Raw genomic sequence first — 18,987 nt, forward strand, 5'->3', positions numbered from 1 at the left:
AAACACACATTTCTTTTTTTGTTGCCCAAGATGTCAGCAATCGCAGCATATTTTTGAATTATCCTTTTTTAATAAAAAGCCCTACACTTACGAAACGCTTTTGGGTATATATCTTTTACGCTATATAACAAATGAAGGGAGTAAGTAATTTGAAATTTAAGTTTTTTTTTTTGGAATTTAACAATTAACATTGGTTGTTTTTCATAAAAGAAAAATATTACACCGGGACGAATTTTATCTATACTAATATTATAAAGAGGAAAATTTTTTATTTTTGTATGTACTGAAATAACTCAAAAACTACTGGGCCGATTTTAAAAATTATTTTATCATTAGAAAGGTAATTTATCTGTGAGTAACATAGGCTGTTTTCATAAAAAAAAAATACACGGGGACGAATTAATATTATAAAGAGGAAAGATTTGTCTTTTTGTATGTATTGAAATAACTCAAAAACTACTGAGCCGACTTTAATTCTTTTACCACTAGAATGGTAATTTATCTGAGTAACATAGGCTATACTTTTTATTGTTATTTTTTTCACGGCCAAGAATTCTAAATAAAAGTATTATCTGCAGCGTACCGAAGTAGTATTCGAGGTGTCGAGTATGAAGGCGCGGCGCAAGCGCGTGTCGCCGGTGTCGCGGCAGGCGGCGCACGAGTCGCGGCGCGTGTGGCGCCACGTGACGGCCGCCCTGCGCGCCGCGGACACGGAGGCCGCCACCGCCGCCAAGCGCCGTCTGGAGCAGGCGCAGCGCGACCTCGCCAAGCAGCGCCTCGACACCGGCGACAAGTGGGACACGCAGGTGAGTACACGCACACCGTACACTACCGCACTACAACACTCCCACACTACCACACTCCCACACTCCCGCACTCCCACACTACCGCACTACCACACTACCACACTAGGACACGGCGGCGTGCTGAACAAGAACGGCAAAGAGCCAATATAATGGACTCAAGGAGCTGAAACGCAGATTGCAAGCAGGAAAAGCATAATTGCTGAGACCGACCCCACAATGTAATACTTGACGGTAGTCCCGTGGGAGCACAAAAAGTCCATAGAGAGGGTTGTTTACTCGGTAACGGGACTCATGTTAGGTAAGGTGAATACTATTAAGCCAAAGCCCGACACACCAGGCATGTAGCTCCCATGTCTGACGGTGCTGCAAAGCTTTTTTCCCTCTATAAAAAAACCACTACGGCACTACCACACTACCACACTACCACACTACCACACTACGGCACTACCACACTACAACACTACGACACTACCACACTACGATACTATCTTCCATCATTAACATCAACCTCAAGCCTTTTTTTTAGTAATTCTTAATCCTCCTTGTTTTGTATATCTTCAATTAAATAGAAAAATGACTTATTTTTATTTTCGGAAAATTAGATTATTAATTGTATAGATAGCATAGATATTAATTGGATATGCACATTTGTCAAGTACAGTTGGATAGTTGCGATGACCAGTCAAAGTTTGTATACACTCACGAGTACCAGTAAGCGTTCACATTGTGCCAGTTGTAGAGCACTACTGACCAACTGAGTGAAGTGCGAAAAATGATGCTATAGTCAACACATCTAAACTTTAACACCACTCTAACATAACCTGTTTTTAAATATCCGCAAGAATCACAAATAACATAATTCTTTCCAGTTGTTCAGTCCTAAAGACGAAGGCTGGGAGTACAACACGCCGCTCAGTAAGCGCCTGGAGGCGGCCACCGGCACGCCGCAGCGCAAACACAACGACGCCAGATAATGGACCAAACGACTCTATGTCTATGAGAATAAGGTAGAAATTACTACGCCATAGTTATATGTCTTATTAATACGATTGACGCACCAACGTGACGCTTACAGTAGCCTCTTACATTTGTATGGACTTGATATGCTTGAGTATATTCATTTAATCTTACTTCTTACTAATATAAATGTGAAAGTTTGGATGGATGGATGTTTGTTAGAGTTTGTAGCTTAAACGGTTGAACGGAATTCAATCAAATTTGGCATAGATGTAGAGGATAGTCTGGAAGAACACATAGGCTACTCAGTTTTATTTTTTTAAATCTCACGCGAACGGAGTCGCGGGCGAAAGCTAGTTTACTTATAAATGTATAAGAACTAAAGTACTTTAAATTACAAATTGGTATTAAGCAGCAAATAGTTTCTTTCACACCTTTTGGCGGGAAAAATGGCAGTAGCACTGACTTTGACAGCTGTCATCGTTAAAAATGCGTTCCGTTTCACGTATATTTTTCTGTTGATGTTTTGTAATTTAAATGAGCATACTCAAACATACGGCGACGCTATAAGATAGTTGTCGAGTTTTATAAATGTTAAGTAAATTTCACTCTTACAATAGTAATAAATGCGTAAATCGTATTTACTTGTGTAAATTGTGATTTACGTACATTTGCGGACCCGTAAGAATTAATTGCGTTTGACATTTAGGCCTATTGTAAATTACAGCAATAAATTTGTAAATAATTTCCATGTTTGCTTTGTTAATTGATCGGCTGTTAATAAAAAAACGCACATACAAATTTAATATACAAGCTTTTCACTTCGATGGCTTTAGTCGTAATGAAGAATTAAAAAAATAAGATTGACTATAGATCAAAATCTACATTTCTGTATTGCACATACGTTTGAAGTTTGTAAATGAATTGTTTATAAAATTTGCTTTTATTACTATGCAGTAATTATATTTACATTTTTAAAATATCTAATATCTGACAAATTAACGATTTTGAAATCAATATGTGTCCTTTTTAAAATACTCTACTCGTCTCATGGTTATTTTTACCTCAAATACTGAGAAATGACATCTTATATTTGTTGTTTCTATATTTTTTTATGTATATGTGACTTAAAACCGCCAATGAAATCCGGCTCGAAGGACCATGTAGGGCCTCGAGTTTTAGATTAGTAAATATGCGTATTTGAGTCGAAATTATCGTTTGTAAATTGTTCTTCAATGAATTTAGGATATTACATCAATTACCTATTTTAATAGTCGATTAAATTCCCGTAAAAATGATTTTTTATATGACTAAAATTGCATGCTAGATATCTGTTTATAACTATCATTTTCTTCTGTACAGAACAATGAAATTAGCAAAATTTGGTTATGTACTTTAAAAATACTTAAATTATGACTCTGTAAAAAGAATGAAAAACGAAAAATTATCTGTTACGTTTTTAGGGACCCTTATTTTTTATCAAGTTACGTTTAAATGAAAATATCATTTTTTTATGTAATTATGTAAAAACTGCCATGTATAAAATTTATACAATGAATTTGTAGATGAAAAAAATAAATAGAATCTACGGGAAAAGAACAGCTAAAGATGTATCCGTTATTAGGGGGTAGTACGAAAATTTGTGAGAAAGTATCGTAATGTCGATTAAATTTCACATTAACTTTGTACAGCGCCCTCTATCGGACGTATAGAACACTGACAAATCTCTAATACTTTCTACGTACTTTAAATATTAAATCATGTAGTCAATTTATAATTTGATAAATACTGACATATCAGTGTTTTCCGTTTTGAAGTAAAAATAGCCTTTCTTGTGTTGTTAAAGTTGAAAATTCGATTGTAAAGTGGTTTTTGTGAGTGTATATAAATCGGAATGTAACGAATTATGTGTATCATTGTAAGTAGAAGCGTTACTAATGACCGAAATCAATATTCGATCTTAATTCTATCTGTCGATTCAAATCGGAGCAATCGAAAAGCGATTCGTTAACCCTTAAATGCATATTGTTGCCAAAAGTCTAAAACAAAAGTATAGTTTTTATTGAAACCAAGATTTTTTTTATTATTTTTCCTTTATTCTGTGGCTCAAAACTTATATTGAAATATGTATTCCATAATTAAATAAAAATCATGCATTTAAGGGTTAACAAATCAAATTTTCACCGTTCTCAAAGAGATTCCATATAGAGTTGGATTTGTACTTGAGACATTCACATGATTACTAATGCTATCTATTGATAAATCCTCAAAACTAATTAGTTTATTAGAATTAAATTGTTTGCCAATAGATGTCACTAATGATGTTTGGTACCGGAGGCCCAATTTAAGTCCCTTTCTCTTTACCACCCTTTTCTTATAAGGAGAGGTTGGAAAGGGGAAGTGGATTTGACAGTAGAGGAGATGCATAGGAAGGGGAAATATACTCTTTATGTGCGTCTCCTCCTCCGTCGTATAAGGGTAGGTAACGCATCTGCAATTGCGGATGTCTGGGCAGCGGTCGCTTCGCCATTTTGGCGATTTCAGGTGGCCGCTTGTTCGTTTGTCACCTTATGTTATAAAAAAAAAAACTAAAATATATTTAAATAAATACAACTGATGCCTTTCAGAAAAAGTACCAGTGCAAAAAATCAGTATGCCTTTTCTATATTTTATAAATGTCTGAATTGTTAAAAAAATTTCGGATCGATCTTATTGAATATTGGTTTCGGCTGTAAGTGGTTGGTGCGGTACAGGTTGCCGGCTCGCTGGGCAAAGACTGAGGCGGACTCGACGTGTGGGCGCGATGTTGAATTATTAGTTATATCCCATCATATAGACTTTAATTCACATAGTTATAATTACAATGTTGTATATTTAAATAAATATTTAAATTATTTTATTATCTTTTATTTTTTTTCTTCCAACAAATCTACACAACATTGTTTCTGTTTTACTACGAAAAATGTGCTTGGTTCACATTTGGCCAGGACAGTAGGATAGTTTTGAAGAATCAACTCACTGCTGCCAACAAGCGATAAAATTCACACTGTGCCAGTTCATTGCCAGTCCAGTTATAGTGCTCCTGGCCAGGTGTGAACCGCGCATTATATAAAATGAAATCCAAAAAAATACAATTCACATTTTAATAGAACATCTCTCCAGATTAAAAACATCTTAAAAAACAATAAATATAAAGAAATAAAGCGCGCTACAAACGTTCAGTTCTGATAGTTTTAACTGGACGGTTGTGTTCAGTTTAAACTGCGTATTTAGACAGGATATTAACCATCAGATGAACTGTAATTAGTTTTGCCTACAACACACAGTTTTGAAACTTCCACTGTTCAAAAAAGCTGTCATTTTGTACCTAACGTGTGTAGCGTGCATAAGAACAATTCAACAATAATTTCACATTCCATTTATCTATGTTTTAAGTAAATAAAATATCAAAATCTACAAAAAGTGTACACAATTTGGTTAAACATTCCGTTTTCTTAAGAAAAGTTCTTCCAAAGTGGAAGTTGCTTCACGGTATTGTCTAAAATCATAAATTAATCGCAATTGAAGGAAATAACCTAAAACAGTTGGAAGAAATTTATGAAAAGGGTTATCGAGATTCCGGTAATAAAAGTGGACAAGTTTGTAGCGTATGTACTAAGAAAGGGACGTCTGCGACATTAGAGCGTCAACTTCATCGAGTGGGACAGAGACAGCTGCGGGAGCAGCATTGAAAATAAGGGTCAGTACACATCAAAAGTGCCTAAAAGTATTATTCCAGTATGTGGACACTGCCCTTATTCGGAATACTTTGTGCTGTCGTTTTATCAATGTTTATTATTCTGTTTCCTACTTATATTCCGGAATTTATATTTATTCAAATTACAAGAAGCAAGGTGTGATAATAATAAAATTTAGTGCTTAACTAACAAGCCTTCCACGCCAGAAATTAATTTATGTTGCAGCCTTTTGTGAATCGAATAGAACTTTCTGGAACTGACGTAATGTGCGATGGGACGTTGCCATGGCGACGCAGCGCCCGCCGCGGCTGGCGGGTCAGGACGCCGCACTGTGCGCGCACTCGCCGGTCCTCGCAAACAGACACGATATTTTAATTAACGAGAAGAAAATTATAACCATCTATATGTAATTTGATAGATGCACGATTCTCTAAAATCGGAGCCATCAAGACAAGAATTGACAGATTGCCTTTTTAATGTCATTCGCTATTTGACTTCGCGACGCGAACTTCTCCGAATCTGTCCCTTTCACACTTGTAACTGTTGTATTTCTGCGTTACGTCGATGCCGCGTTTTAATCGATTTTGTATTAAATCGTGCATCTAGCAAATATTATATCGATGGTTATAACGGAGGAATATGTAAATGGTATTTTTAATTTTACTTTAAAATAGTGTCGAGGTGGCGGCGAGTGTGGGCAAAAAGTGGACAAATGCGCGTTAACCTTAAGCTCCCGAAAGCAAATAAAACTTTGCAGCAAATCGTTTAGAAATCTCGGTTTTATAATTAACAATAGAAGATTTTTGAACGAAATGGTAAATCACAAAGGCTGCAGACAAATGTGTGGAAGGTCATGAGAATGTAAGTCAATTCCTACTACACCTTGTTCTGATAATTTGTAAGTATTTATTATTTAGTGTACATTTTTTTCTATCCTATTCTACGAGAATGTCTAAATAAGAGTACATACAATTTACATCACAATCTAGTCAATCAAATTTAAACAACTTGTATTGCTAAACACTCAGTTCTAACTGGACAGACAAATCAATACCGTTCGCGTAAAAACTTTATCTGTACATAACACGGATAGAGTCAGATTTTAAACTAAGTTAACACAGATCAACTAAACTTTCAATGTAACACATTAAGCAATGAAATACCAAACATAAAAGTAGCAATAGTAGTAAATAATTGAGTTCATATAGTCACTTCTTTATATACGCGATAGCTCGTTCTATGATGGAGAGTTGGCAGCGCGTGCCGCTGATGAGTGCAGTGGACTCCGCGCTCAGCACGCGGAAGTTGATCTGATTGAAATCCATCCTGTCGTAGAGGAAGCGAGCCTGCCGGTCTGACAGGATCCACACATTGCCGTCCATATCCATCTGGACCATGTTAAACCCCAGGTGAAATTGTTACAATCTACCATCACCAGCTCATACGTCCCCACTGCGCAAGGGCAGATCCAGGGGGGTCATGGGGTCATGGCCTACCAGCTCAGGAGAGGGGGGCTGAGCTGGTTGGTCAAGAGCTTGTCAAAATATATTTACATATTTTGTCAACCTCTTGACTTGACCACGACTATGTGACCCCCCTGGCGCCAAAGCTGAATCCGCCCTTGCCATAGAAGGGCTCGAAGCCTATCCTTATAAGGTGTGACTAGGCCGCAGTCAACCACGCTGGCCAAGTGCGGGTTGGTTAACAAACAATCCACCACAAATCTAATGATCCCGCAATTTAGTGCTGTGAACTCTAAACTGCTTCAAGGGTTGTAACGGAGGCCATTGTAACGGAAGCGGAATCGGATGCGGATTTAATATTTCTTGCAGAAGTTCCGCACTTGCGGATGCGAAAGCGGAGTTCCGTTACAACCCTAGTTTTAAGTATTTGTACTCGCACTAGTAAATTTCAACCAATTGTATCCAATTTTGGATTGTAATAACGTAATCTGGATATAACAATCCATTTCATCTGTCACCTAAATTCTAAATAGTGACCTTCTGGTCTACCTCATGGGGTCTACGACCCGGCTAGGTGTAATGTGAAATATAATTTAAAATTCATAAGTTAACAAATGCACTAGCAAAAGGTTTAAGAACCAAGTAAAACCAGAAGCATACTCTAAGCGTGTGGTTCTACAGCTTCCTATAGCTTTAATATATAAAATCTCGTAAGTAGACTGCTCAAGAGATTTGAAGTTACATATATTATTTAGACGTTCTTACGTATTAAGGGCACACAACTTTGACTAAACTATAGCACAACTGTTGTGCGATTGTCGATTGTTTCGCAAAAAATACAACTATTTAGTTCTACAACTAAAAATCGAGTAGTATACAAGCTCGAAATCAAAGAGAGACAAAATAGTTGTGCGATAGTTTAGTCAAAGGTGCACTAATAACGTTTCAGTTCACGACATGGATATAATCATAATACCTTAATATCATTGGGATACTCCAGCGCAACACAGTCGCTGATGAGGAGCTGCGTGTTTTCAGGGTTGAACGGCCGATCCAGGTTCCAACAGCCCACGCCGTTCTTACTCAACTGGGAGGAAACATTACAGAAAAAAATTATTACGTTCGCAAACTGTTTTCAAACAATATTGATAAAAAAAAAACATACAGACGAATTGAGTATCTCGTTCTTTTGGGAAGTCGGTCAAAATAAAATCGGGCAACACTAGAACATCGGCAGAGACGTCCCTACCTGACAGCTGTCAATGTCACTCTGACGTATTAGAAAAGCACGCCATTCTGGCAGGATTAGTAGCTCTGTGTGTTGAATTTAATTACGCTGGTTACTATTATATTATTTGTCTAAACATTAAAATAGACTAGCATTCGCCCGCGACTCCGTCCGCGTGGAATAAAAAAAAACAAAAAAAGTAGCCTATGTATTCTTCCAGACTATTCTCCATATGTGTGTCAAATTTCATCGAGATCCGTACAGCAGCTTAGGTTACAAATACTACTATCCATTCATCTAAACTTAATATTAGTAATAATATTAGTATGAATATGAGGTATGATTTACCTCAGTGTAGAATAGGACATTATTTTTGGAGTCAAAGTCGCACGCCGTGGATTGCGATTGAGGTCCTTTTTCGCCCACAACCTACAGCAAACAAACTGTCATCTATTTTGAGATGTACTTTATCGTTCATCCACTGTTTAAATTAAATTACATTGCTAAATAACTACCCCCTAAATTTAAAGCCAAGCTAAAATCTTCGTTGTGTAAACAGCAAAGGGGTAAAACAATTTGTTAAAGCGCGCACAGCTTTGACTAAACTATTCCACAATTATTTAGTCGCGATGTGATTCCTATGAGGTTATATGGAGGTGCACATTACTCGATTTTTAGTTGTGCAACTAAACAGTTAAATGGGCTGACAAATAATCGACAATCGCACAACAGTTATGCGATAGTTTAGTGAAAAGTGTGCGTTAAGATTCCCTTAATAAGAATTATTGGAGCCTTGGAGAATAGTTACTAGGGACTACCACGGCCATATCAACCCTTAACATTAAATCAAGGGCAAGTTAATTCTTTAAAAAAAAAATAACGTCTCGCCTCAACTCCATTCTGTATATCCTGTGGTGTGAATTGAGGATTTCTCAAGAGTTTTGTAGATATCTTTAACATCTTGGTGCTTGATGTCGGATAACAATACAAATCACGGTGCCTGCAGATGAAGAATAAGGTGAAGTAAATCGATACATACAATAAAATTGGAGTGTCTGTAATATCAAAGGAAAAATTCTAGATTTCGGAAAGATGATGTATTTGCGTTACTGATAACAAAAATCCCATTTAAAATTATTTTGTCCGTCTGTCTGTCTGTCTGTATGTCTGTCCGCAAGCCGCGTTTGTTCTGGGTAATTTCCGAAACGGCTAGATCGATTTCGAACGGACTTTCACTGAAGGGAAGCTGACATAGACGGGCATATTATAGGCAACTTTTTTTAAATTCCGCAAATTAACATTGCGCGGACTAAGTCGCGGGCAACAGTTAGTATAAAGTAAAACAAGTACATAATTTATTTCATACTTCCATATAACGTTGTACTAGATTGTTGCGCTCCCTTAGTATGTTAATTTCACATTTTATTCTATAACTACCTATTGCCCGCGACTTCATCCACGCAATATTAAGATAAAAAGTAGCCCATATGCCCTCTATGGGCATATATAACCTACCCTTCAGTGAAATCCCGGTCGAAAACGGCGCAGCCGCTTCGGAGTTTTCACGGAAAAAACGCGGCTTGCGGACAGACAGACAAACAAAACAAAAAATTAAATGCGATTTTCGTTATCAGCAACGCAAATACATCATCTTCCCGAGTTTTCGATTTGATATTACAGACACTCCAATTTTATTTATATGTATAGATATAGCTAGTTAGTTACTATTAGAAATCTATGGTAATATTATAGAGAGAAATTATAGATAGTTTTATTGAATATACTCGGAAACTACTAAACCGTTTTCAAAATTATTTACCCATTTGAAAGCTATTGAACCTCAGTTCAATAGCTTTCAAATGGGTAAAGCTATATTTCACATCAAAGGGAAGGGTATGGATATCACAGAAAAGATATATAATCTTTGCAACCCAGAAGTTGTGGTAGATTGTTAAATATTACGTTAATTACCCGTCGCTCGCAACCTGCGACAACGCGAGTGATGACACACCATCGTGCCAGAAGAAATCAATACCACCAACGTGGTACTCGCTTGCGTTCTGCTGGAACTGGAAATGCGTGTGCTCCAGTCGCCAGGATGTGTCGTGCTGCAGGTCGTATACGACCAGAGCACCCGCGCCCATGTCCGCCACGTACGCGTAGGTGTTGCGGCAGTCATTGTCCACTATGTCCACCGCCTGTGCAGTACCAAACATAGATCTCGGACTAAAAGATTTCCACGGCCGTAATACCGATTTTTCGATCCTTTTGTTTTAAGGACAGTCTTTTTATTTGATAGACTGAGTTCCCAGAGCTAGCAGACGACACTTAAATTTACAAGCTTGATTGTTATACGATTAGATATATTCGATTGTACTGTGACCGATTGGTCATTAGTTAATGAATTTGGAAAAAAATAACCTAAGTTCACCTATTTTCACAAAGCTGATTTTCACATATTGAAAAATATTGTAAGAATGATTAAATAAACACTGCCAGACAATTTCCGTGGGCCGATTCTTATGTCATCAAAAACTACTATTCGCTAAGTGTCTAAATAAATCAAAGTAAGACACGAACAATACTGGAGAAGACGGTCGCGTCTCGTAGCACGGCGTCGTTGAAGAAATGCTTGAATTTGAGCGTATCTCGTTTTAAATCGAACACAACTATTGCTGGCGGCGCTATCTGTCGCACGTTTTCTGTATAAACAAATATTCCTCTATTAAACAATTCATTTTGCGTTACCTAAATGTTTTACGCACATTTTAATTATAGTAAAATTGTAGTTTTCTTTACTTACCGCACATATTAGTGGCGCCATTATCGACTACCCATAATCTATCACATTTGTCAACGTGGACTCTAAACGCAGAGACCACAGTACTGGCAGAACTGACACTCTTAGCGCCATCGGGGACGAACGCGTCGGCCCACGTCGGATACGGATTCAGTGCCTGCTGGTGACTGCCGTTCACAAGCACGTAGTTGAGAGACGCTGGGACACCTAGAAGTTTTAATTTATTGTATACATACAAAGAATGAATAAAAGTTCAAATTATAGACGATCAATCAAATTGTACCTCTTTTCCATCTTGGTATTGTAACGAAGAGTTTATCTCTCCATCTTGCTATTCCAGTAGGAAGGTTGTTTTTAGGTATATAAGCGTTAGTGGCTATGGCTACCTCTTTATGACCAGGTTGCCACGCAAAGTCTATAACTTTCCATTCGAATTCCGGCGGCAATAAACAAAGAGAATTTTGAATCACACTAATAATAAGAAGGAACAAAAAAGACAAATATTTTATGTGTATCATATTTTAAAACTTTTACTTTAGATGTGTTCTAAAACTACATTTTTATAATTCATTTTACAATACAATTTTTATGTTTATTATTATTTTTACTTGACAATTTTTGAAAATTTCATTTGTCAACAATTTGGCAATATAAATAGCTTAAAAAAGTTACAACCGAAAACCCAAAATGCATCCCTACAACTTTTTTCTCACATGATGACGCTATGATTAAACTAAGTATTGTTTAGTTTTGGTTTAAAATAATTATTTAGTTTAGTAATAAAGTATTTGTAATATACATAAGAAGTTAGAGTAATATTTCAAAAACTATACGAACTAAATGTATTTTTAGCAACTTTACGAACGAACCTCGAGACTGACAGAAACACACCACGCAATTGTCAATGTCAAAAAACTTCTGTCATTTTCTTGACACAATTTTCTGTGTGCGATTGTCTGTTAATTGATGTCCTATAAAATATGGTTATTGAAACAGTTGACTTATAGATCGCTTTGATTAGCCTTGAATGATTAATCTGATACTTACATAGAGAACATTCTTTTATCGTGCATAAAAATGTCGAAGGAGAAAGCCGAAACTGTGAATGGTGATAGTGCAGCGGTCATAGAGCAAACAAATGAAAAACGAATTGGTTGTACTCATTACAAACGTAGAGCTAAGTTTGTGGTAAGTATTACAATTCATTATTCTAATTTACAAAGTAAAAGATAAAACGCAGTTCAAAATACTCTATCTATAATTAAACACAAGGCGACGTAAAATCTTTTGGATCTGATATTGCTAAATTAGAAAACAAAGATCATGTCAACGAACTTTGATGATGACACAGAATTTTGGCTTTTAAGTATACAAATTCTGGAAATTCGGCGCACTGGGTGTGTAGATATGTTTGTAAATTGATGCAAAGTTACTTATCAGGCAATACTCATGAAAATTACTGTATCTAATTTGTAAAACACGCCTTGATTGCTTAATGATAACATTAGTGAATTCAAACAAGAGTCAATTTACATGGAATTTACTTAGGAAAGAATACTTTTGGTAATTTCATATATAATATAATAACAAGTTTGTATGTTTGTATGAAAAACACTCATACACTACTCCAGTACATTAAGCAATCAATACTAATATAATAAAGTGTAAACACACAATTCTTTGTTGCCTAAGATGTCAGCAATCACAACATATTTTCGAATAACTCTTTTTTTAATAAAAATCCCTACACTTATGTCATGCTTTAGGCTATATATTTTCACGCCGATAAACTTAGGGGTAAATATTTTGGATATAAACCCTAATGTGGGAAAGAGACCATAAGTTGCCATCGTCAAGAAAGCAAGGTTGCCATGGTTTGACATCATGTCATGTCATTTTGAAATTTGCAATTTTTGACAAATGTGAACAATAAAATGATGTTTTAATAATTTTATGCGGATAAAGTCGCATGGGAACAGCTAGTTGTTTATGTGAGCAATGTTAATTTTAACAAGTCTTTCACTAATCTTATACAAATTAGTCAAGAGTTTAAAAATTTTGAAAAAACAATATTGCTCAACAATATTCAATAACCCAAAATGATTTAAAAAAAAATCTGTTGCAATATTTCTATGATGTATCTCAACAAAAATTATTGATAAGGCAAGTTAACATTGAAAACATAAAGCATGATGTAATACTAAACTATAGAAGACTGGTTTTTAACATAGGCTATATTTTTAAAATTCATGCGAGCGAAGTCGCAAGCAACAGCCAGTCTTAAATAACAATGCCATGCTTAAAATCTAAATTCCATTGGAGTTTTGACATCTGTGAGATTGTAAGTAGCTTTTATTAAGCGGAGTGTTTAAAATTAGTTTTGTTATTAGGCCCTAACATAAATGTTACAATTGGTTTCTATTAGAATTGGCCTTGTCATGTTTTGATAAAATTTATTTATGTTATAATTGAATATGTTATCACCAATTCAATGAGTTATTATTTGCTTAAATTCACTTTTGATATTCAGAATGCATGCAGATAACATATGGTAGAAAATGGTACACAATACAGCTTAAAGAAATAAATAAATATAATACAAATTCGACAAATGTTGCTGTATTGCACAAAGTATTGAAGAATTTTAATTACAGTGTCAACAGTGTCCTTAGTGCCAATTTATACTTTCAGTTGTTCTTCATCTTCCAAAATTCATAGAGATCTCTTACCTTAATTCGGTTGTTTCCAGTGTGACAAGCAACTTAAAAAATCTACTGAACTTGGAGAAAAACATGTGATATTTGATTATAGTATGTTTTTGTTAATTTTTTTTTCTACAAAAAATATTGTCAAATTAAGAATTAAGCCCTTTTTGAGATCAACAATAACAAATATCTGAATATCAAAACTATGATGGATGATGTTACACAAACTCTAACAACTACACACTAGCCTAAGCTGAATGGATCTCTGAAATTTCTTTTTTTATTCCATGCAGATGGTGTCATAGACATAAGCTGTTTTTAGTATAATGTTGCAAACTTGTCAATAAATGTTATTTATTCTGTTAGGTTTTTGTACTTTATTGGTAACACAAGGCTATATTTCTGAGATGTACTAAACTTATTTTTAATGTCCAAGGATTTCTGTTTCCTAATGTCTTTTCCAGTAATTACACAATTTGTTTGTTTTTTAATATGGCATGTGAAATTCAGTACAAAGATAAAATATATCATTTAATTATTGCGTAATCTAATCATTGTATTTATGACTAGTAATTAGTAAAAAATGTTAATTATCTAAAGCTTTAAGTTATTTCCTCTGACAAAAGTATGGATTTACCAGTTTTGCATATTTAGAATGGAGTTAACTGCGGTATTCCACTTGTTAATTGTCCAATTGCACCTTGTTTAGCAATCACCAATTTTTAATTTTTAAATATATATGACAACATAAATTACCATACATGATGCCTGTTGTTCTTTTTAACTTAAGCAAATGATAATTCTTATATTGTTTTTTACCAAAAACATTTTAGAAATTACGAGTCTATCTGTCAAGTTATTTAAGGTTTACTAATCAGTTGTTTTTGCAGACACCATGCTGCAACAAGTTCTACATGTGCCGCTACTGCCATGATGAGAAGGAGCAGCACTATTTCAACCGCAAGTCGGTAACAGAGCTCATCTGCACAGAGTGTGATACAAGACAGAAGGTGCAGGCAGAGTGCGAGAACTGTGGTGTCAGGTTTGGAAAGGTACAACTTGTTCGTTTTCACCTGCATGGAATCATAAAAACTTTATTTTTTCATGATGCCTGCACATATCGACAAGGAATTTTCAAGATGTGCGAAGTTAACCAAACCCTTGGCCAGTGTTATCAACTAAGGCCTAGTCATTCTAACTTAGGGTAGACTCCGAACCATTTAGTGGGGACATATAGTGAGCTGGTGAAAATAATGCACATATTTTTTCTTAATTTTTTCAGTATACCTGTCTGATCTGCAACTTATTTGATGATGAAGATAAGCGTCAGTACCACTGCGAGGGGTGCGGCATCTGCCGTGTGGGAGGTCGAGACCGGTTCTTCCACTGCGAGCGCTGTAACATGTGCTTACCAGTGCAACTGCAGAGAGATGGACACAGGGTAAGGACTCATTACTAACGGCCTGTGTGAAGTTTCTGCTTAACAGATATTGTCAAATTATAATAATTGGTAAACTGTAGATAAACAGATTTTAGAGGTTATATTTTTGAGATAGTTTGAAATGGCAGCAACCTATTGACGTCTATGGGATTAGCATAGGTGACTAGACATTGGAATGGGGCAAATGCCTTTTCCTTGTATGTTCCACTGAAATCCTGGAACTGCCTTTTGTTACATTTGATATTGGGAGTTTTATTGGGTTGAACCCCACATATTCCTAATTTCCCACATCTATTTTTAAATATTTTAGATCTAATAAAAAAAATTGTTAATTTTAATTTGTATTCCAGTGCGTGGAGAATGTATCGAGGTCGAACTGCCCCGTGTGCCTGGAGGACATCCACACGTCGCGCATCCCCTGCCACATCCCGGACTGCGGGCACCTGCTGCACCGGCCCTGCTTCGAGCAGCTGCTGCACTCGGGCCACTACGCCTGCCCCACCTGCCAGACCAGCATGATCGATATGTCCAATGTGAGTTACCAACACACAGATGTTTGAAACATAGATGTACCAGTGAAATTTTTCACCGGTACTTTCTCTAAAAGGTACTATAGTTGCCAAGTTTTATGCTGTTCATTGCAGAACAAACGAATAAAAATCTTTTGGTATTAAAACTTGTAATTTTGGTGTAGGAAAATATGGCACAATTTTAACTTGTTTGACAGAAAGAGGCAAATGAAGCGTTACCATAGATTATAATAAATCTGTCACAGAGCAAAAAATAGTGGAATAGCACAGATAAATGTGAATGTCTCTGGTTCCAACAAATGCCTTATTTCGTTGGATTGACGTGGAATAAAACATTTAAAAATAAAAGAACAAAAGATCCATCTTTTGTTCTTTTATTATACAAACAGTGTCTAAAAATACAATATAACCATTATTTAATAACAATTAATTTTAATGCAAATAATTATATTGACATGTAGTTTTAGGGTTCTATCGATAGATAGCGTTACTGAGATGTGAAAATATTTCGAGTGAAATATTAACTACGCCTACTCTATATTTTTTTAATCTCTATGACTAGGATAGAGTTTTTATACTGGTCGCATCTTAAGCGAGGAGAAAGGGATTTTGTTTACTATTTATACTGGGTTTTTGTTTTCATAAAATGGTTATTTTACATTAGCTGTGGACATACCTGGACTCCGAGGTGGCGGCGACGCCCATGCCTCCAGAGTACGCGGACTACAAGGCTACAATACTCTGCAAGGATTGTCATAAGGTGATTAAATATATTTATTTGTACAGTGACTGATTAGTAAACTAGTTTTCGCCCATGACTTTCGCGGCAAAATTAAAAATAATTAGGTAGCCTATGTGTTTTTCAGACTAATCTATATCCATGCCAAATTTCAATTTCAGCCGTTTAGACAGTTAACTAACAAACATCCATCTAAACTTTCGCATTTATATTTTAATTAGTAAGTTATACAAGTTTATGCAATTAATGTATGTAACAGTCAAAATATTGAGGGTATAAGTGTTATATTTATTGTGTATTGTGCAGTTGTCGACAGTGAAGTTCCACGTGGTGGGTCTGAAGTGCCAGCACTGCGGCGCGTACAACACCTGCCAGACCAACGGCTTCCACAAGTAAGTGCTCATTATATACTACTGTAGGATTTTACGATTGTTTCAAATCAGAGTTTTAAACCCGCTACAATCGGATTATTCCCAACTGTCACCCCGCTCTGTCCCCACGTGGGGAAGGATGAGAATAAAAAAGTTTCATCCGTCCTATCTTAGTCCCACTATCACCAATAAGGTGACAAATCAAACCGTTAAGAAATAAAATAAGTTCTAACCGTCCCATCGTTGCATATGGTGGGACGGATAAAACTATATTATCATTTGTTCCCACGTGGGGACAGAGCGGGGTAACAGTTGGGAATAATCCCTACAATCTACAACTCGGTTTTTACTGAATAACTCGATCCTTAAGGCGATAGAACTGATTTTAGCGGGCATAAGTCAAAATATATGACTTCAGGATGTATGAGAAATTCTTGCTATTAACAAGTTCAGTGTCTAAAAGAGAAGTGTTTAAACATCTTAGTGGCTCGGAACGTGTTTGTTTGGTTCAAGAATTATTTGAAAAGAGACTTCAAAAGTATGGGAGTTACAATAAATAAGAATATGCTTTGGTATGCTTCCAGGGAGTCTGGCACATCGGAAGCAGCTGAGCCCTCCGCTTCCTCCACCTCCACGGCTCCCGCACCGCCTCCGGCCTCCGCGCCCTCTGCCTCCGCCTCCGCCTCCGCCTCCGCTTCCGCTTCCGCCAGCTCCAGCGCAGCCGACTGCTCGCTGCCGCGCGCCTCGCCGCTGGACGAGCCGCCGCAAGCCTGACGCGAGACCACCGACAACTAAGGCAACGCTAACTGTATACAGCGCCATCTTGTGACACGTAAAACAAAAAATGGGATAGATGTCTAAAACAAATTGAATGCAGAGCCATCTATTTATAACTGACGGCAACCAAAATTCAGTACGATCTAATTTCATTTTGCTGCAACTGTGACTGATTATAGAGCCATCTAGTTACATTTGACAACTAATAGTGCAGCGCCATCTAGTGAAATATTGAGTAAATGGTAACTTTAAAACTCACGACGCTGGCAATTTTTCCGTTCCGAGAACGCACAAAGAGTAAAGATTAAAATTTTTTAATTACATAAATATTATTCTATTATAGTGATATCTATTAATATTAGAAATGGATTACTTTTTCAACAAAAAATAGTATAGTTGCAGTTAGTATCTCAATATAGATTTGAATCTAAAGCGATACTTTAAAACCTAGCCATTGTTTCTCTTAGAACATTCTTGATCTTTTAGTAAATTAGACCTGGCGTTCCACAGTGCCTGCATTAATGATTTTGTAAGAATTTTGTACATTATGTAATAAATAAGTTTGAGTAACGCTATATAAAGTTATTATAATTTTATTTATAAGTACATAAGGTTTTAATAAGTATGCATAGACTTAGGATATACGGACGTCTATTTTTTTAATTAGACCTAAACACTTATAATAGTTGTCTCCTAGAGAAAGTTATTGTTTTAATTTTTTTTGTGTAGTTGCAATAAACGAAAACTGCGCCCGCAAATATGTTAAATGATAAATTAATTTCACTATGTTGAATTACTGCAGCTAAATGTGTTTTCTTTGTATTTAAAACTAGTTTTTATCTATGACTTTGCGTATATTATTACTTTTACTCCATATTAAAGTTATTATTTTTTTATTTACACCATGTTGTGATCTGACGATTGTATTATTTTTAAACATATCATAAAATAAATTACAAGTCTTCAAAGATAGCTTAAATTTAAAAATGTATAAATCAAGCAGATATTTTTAAATCTCATTTCCGAGTTCAGAATAAAATTGACTCAAATTTATGTTTAAAAAAAATGTATTGTTTTTATCAGATAAAAATTAACGCACATTCTTATTTAAAACAAATTAATTCTATTAATTTAGGCGGTAAATTACATATGCAAGTGATAGTAATAAAATAATTAAAATGTATATTCCTATATTATATTCTAATGTATATTAGTGTGGGCTCGCCTTAATGCCTAGTTCTCACTAGGCTAGTGATTTAGTCGAGAACCGAGTAACTTAGTAGCTAAAGTTTCCTTTGATTTGCTAAACTTGACTAATTTTCATTCACTGTTTTTTTTATTGCACAAATTTAGACATTTTATTGCCTGTCACCACTGGCTGATAGTGGCTCAGATAGTCTGAAATGACGTGATTCAGATAAGGGAACAAAATC

At 35.8% G+C, this 18,987-nt stretch overlaps 3 protein-coding genes across 3 annotated transcripts in view; 2 read left to right on the forward strand and 1 right to left on the reverse strand.

Moving 5' to 3' along the window:
* The window catches only part of LOC106102535 (oxysterol-binding protein-related protein 9), a 38,645-nt gene extending 36,643 nt beyond the window's left edge, over window positions 1–2,002 (forward strand). Inside the window, exons 15-16 of the mRNA XM_013282047.1 lie at window positions 579–806; window positions 1,676–2,002. Coding sequence (XP_013137501.1) covers window positions 579–806; window positions 1,676–1,780 — 333 coding nt within the window. The 3' untranslated portion in view covers window positions 1,781–2,002. The remainder of the gene's footprint in view (window positions 1–578; window positions 807–1,675) is intronic.
* Window positions 2,003–4,892: 2,890 nt separating this feature from the next.
* LOC106102522 (protein yellow-like) lies at window positions 4,893–11,556 on the reverse strand. The gene is made up of 9 exons (XM_013282033.1): window positions 11,275–11,556; window positions 10,995–11,198; window positions 10,772–10,893; window positions 10,163–10,389; window positions 9,080–9,191; window positions 8,540–8,620; window positions 7,940–8,050; window positions 6,713–6,888; window positions 4,893–5,850 (listed from the first exon to the last, which is right to left on the reverse strand). Exons 1-9 carry the CDS (start codon window positions 11,507–11,509, stop codon window positions 5,817–5,819), a joined length of 1,302 nt encoding a protein of 433 aa, XP_013137487.1. The 5' UTR covers window positions 11,510–11,556; the 3' UTR covers window positions 4,893–5,816.
* Window positions 11,557–11,906: 350 nt separating this feature from the next.
* On the forward strand, window positions 11,907–18,440 carry LOC106102523 (RING finger and CHY zinc finger domain-containing protein 1). The gene is made up of 7 exons (XM_013282034.1): window positions 11,907–12,179; window positions 14,587–14,748; window positions 14,979–15,137; window positions 15,488–15,670; window positions 16,332–16,427; window positions 16,713–16,798; window positions 17,362–18,440. Exons 1-7 carry the CDS (start codon window positions 12,069–12,071, stop codon window positions 17,549–17,551), a joined length of 987 nt encoding a protein of 328 aa, XP_013137488.1. The 5' UTR covers window positions 11,907–12,068; the 3' UTR covers window positions 17,552–18,440.
* Window positions 18,441–18,987: the final 547 nt, after the last annotated feature.

Source organism: Papilio polytes, unplaced genomic scaffold (genome assembly GCF_000836215.1).
Source record: "Papilio polytes unplaced genomic scaffold, Ppol_1.0 DF823923.1, whole genome shotgun sequence".
Classification (NCBI taxonomy): domain Eukaryota; kingdom Metazoa; phylum Arthropoda; class Insecta; order Lepidoptera; family Papilionidae; genus Papilio; species Papilio polytes.

Excerpts from the sequence above, each read along its gene's own strand:
- LOC106102522 (XM_013282033.1), bottom strand. The coding sequence starts at position 11,509 with ATGATACACATAAAATATTTGTCTTTTTTGTTCCTTCTTATTATTAGT. Across the intron at positions 9,192-10,162 it reads TCGCAGGTTGCGAGCGACGG|GCACCGTGATTTGTATTGTT; the intron begins GTAATTAACGTA and ends CTTCATCTGCAG. Across the intron at positions 8,051-8,539 it reads ATGTCCTATTCTACACTGAG|TTGAGTAAGAACGGCGTGGG; the intron begins GTAAATCATACC and ends GTTTCCTCCCAG.
- LOC106102523 (XM_013282034.1), top strand. The coding sequence starts at position 12,069 with ATGTCGAAGGAGAAAGCCGAAACTGTGAATGGTGATAGTGCAGCGGTC. Across the intron at positions 12,180-14,586 it reads AACGTAGAGCTAAGTTTGTG|ACACCATGCTGCAACAAGTT; the intron begins GTAAGTATTACA and ends TTGTTTTTGCAG. Across the intron at positions 15,138-15,487 it reads TGCAGAGAGATGGACACAGG|TGCGTGGAGAATGTATCGAG; the intron begins GTAAGGACTCAT and ends TTTGTATTCCAG.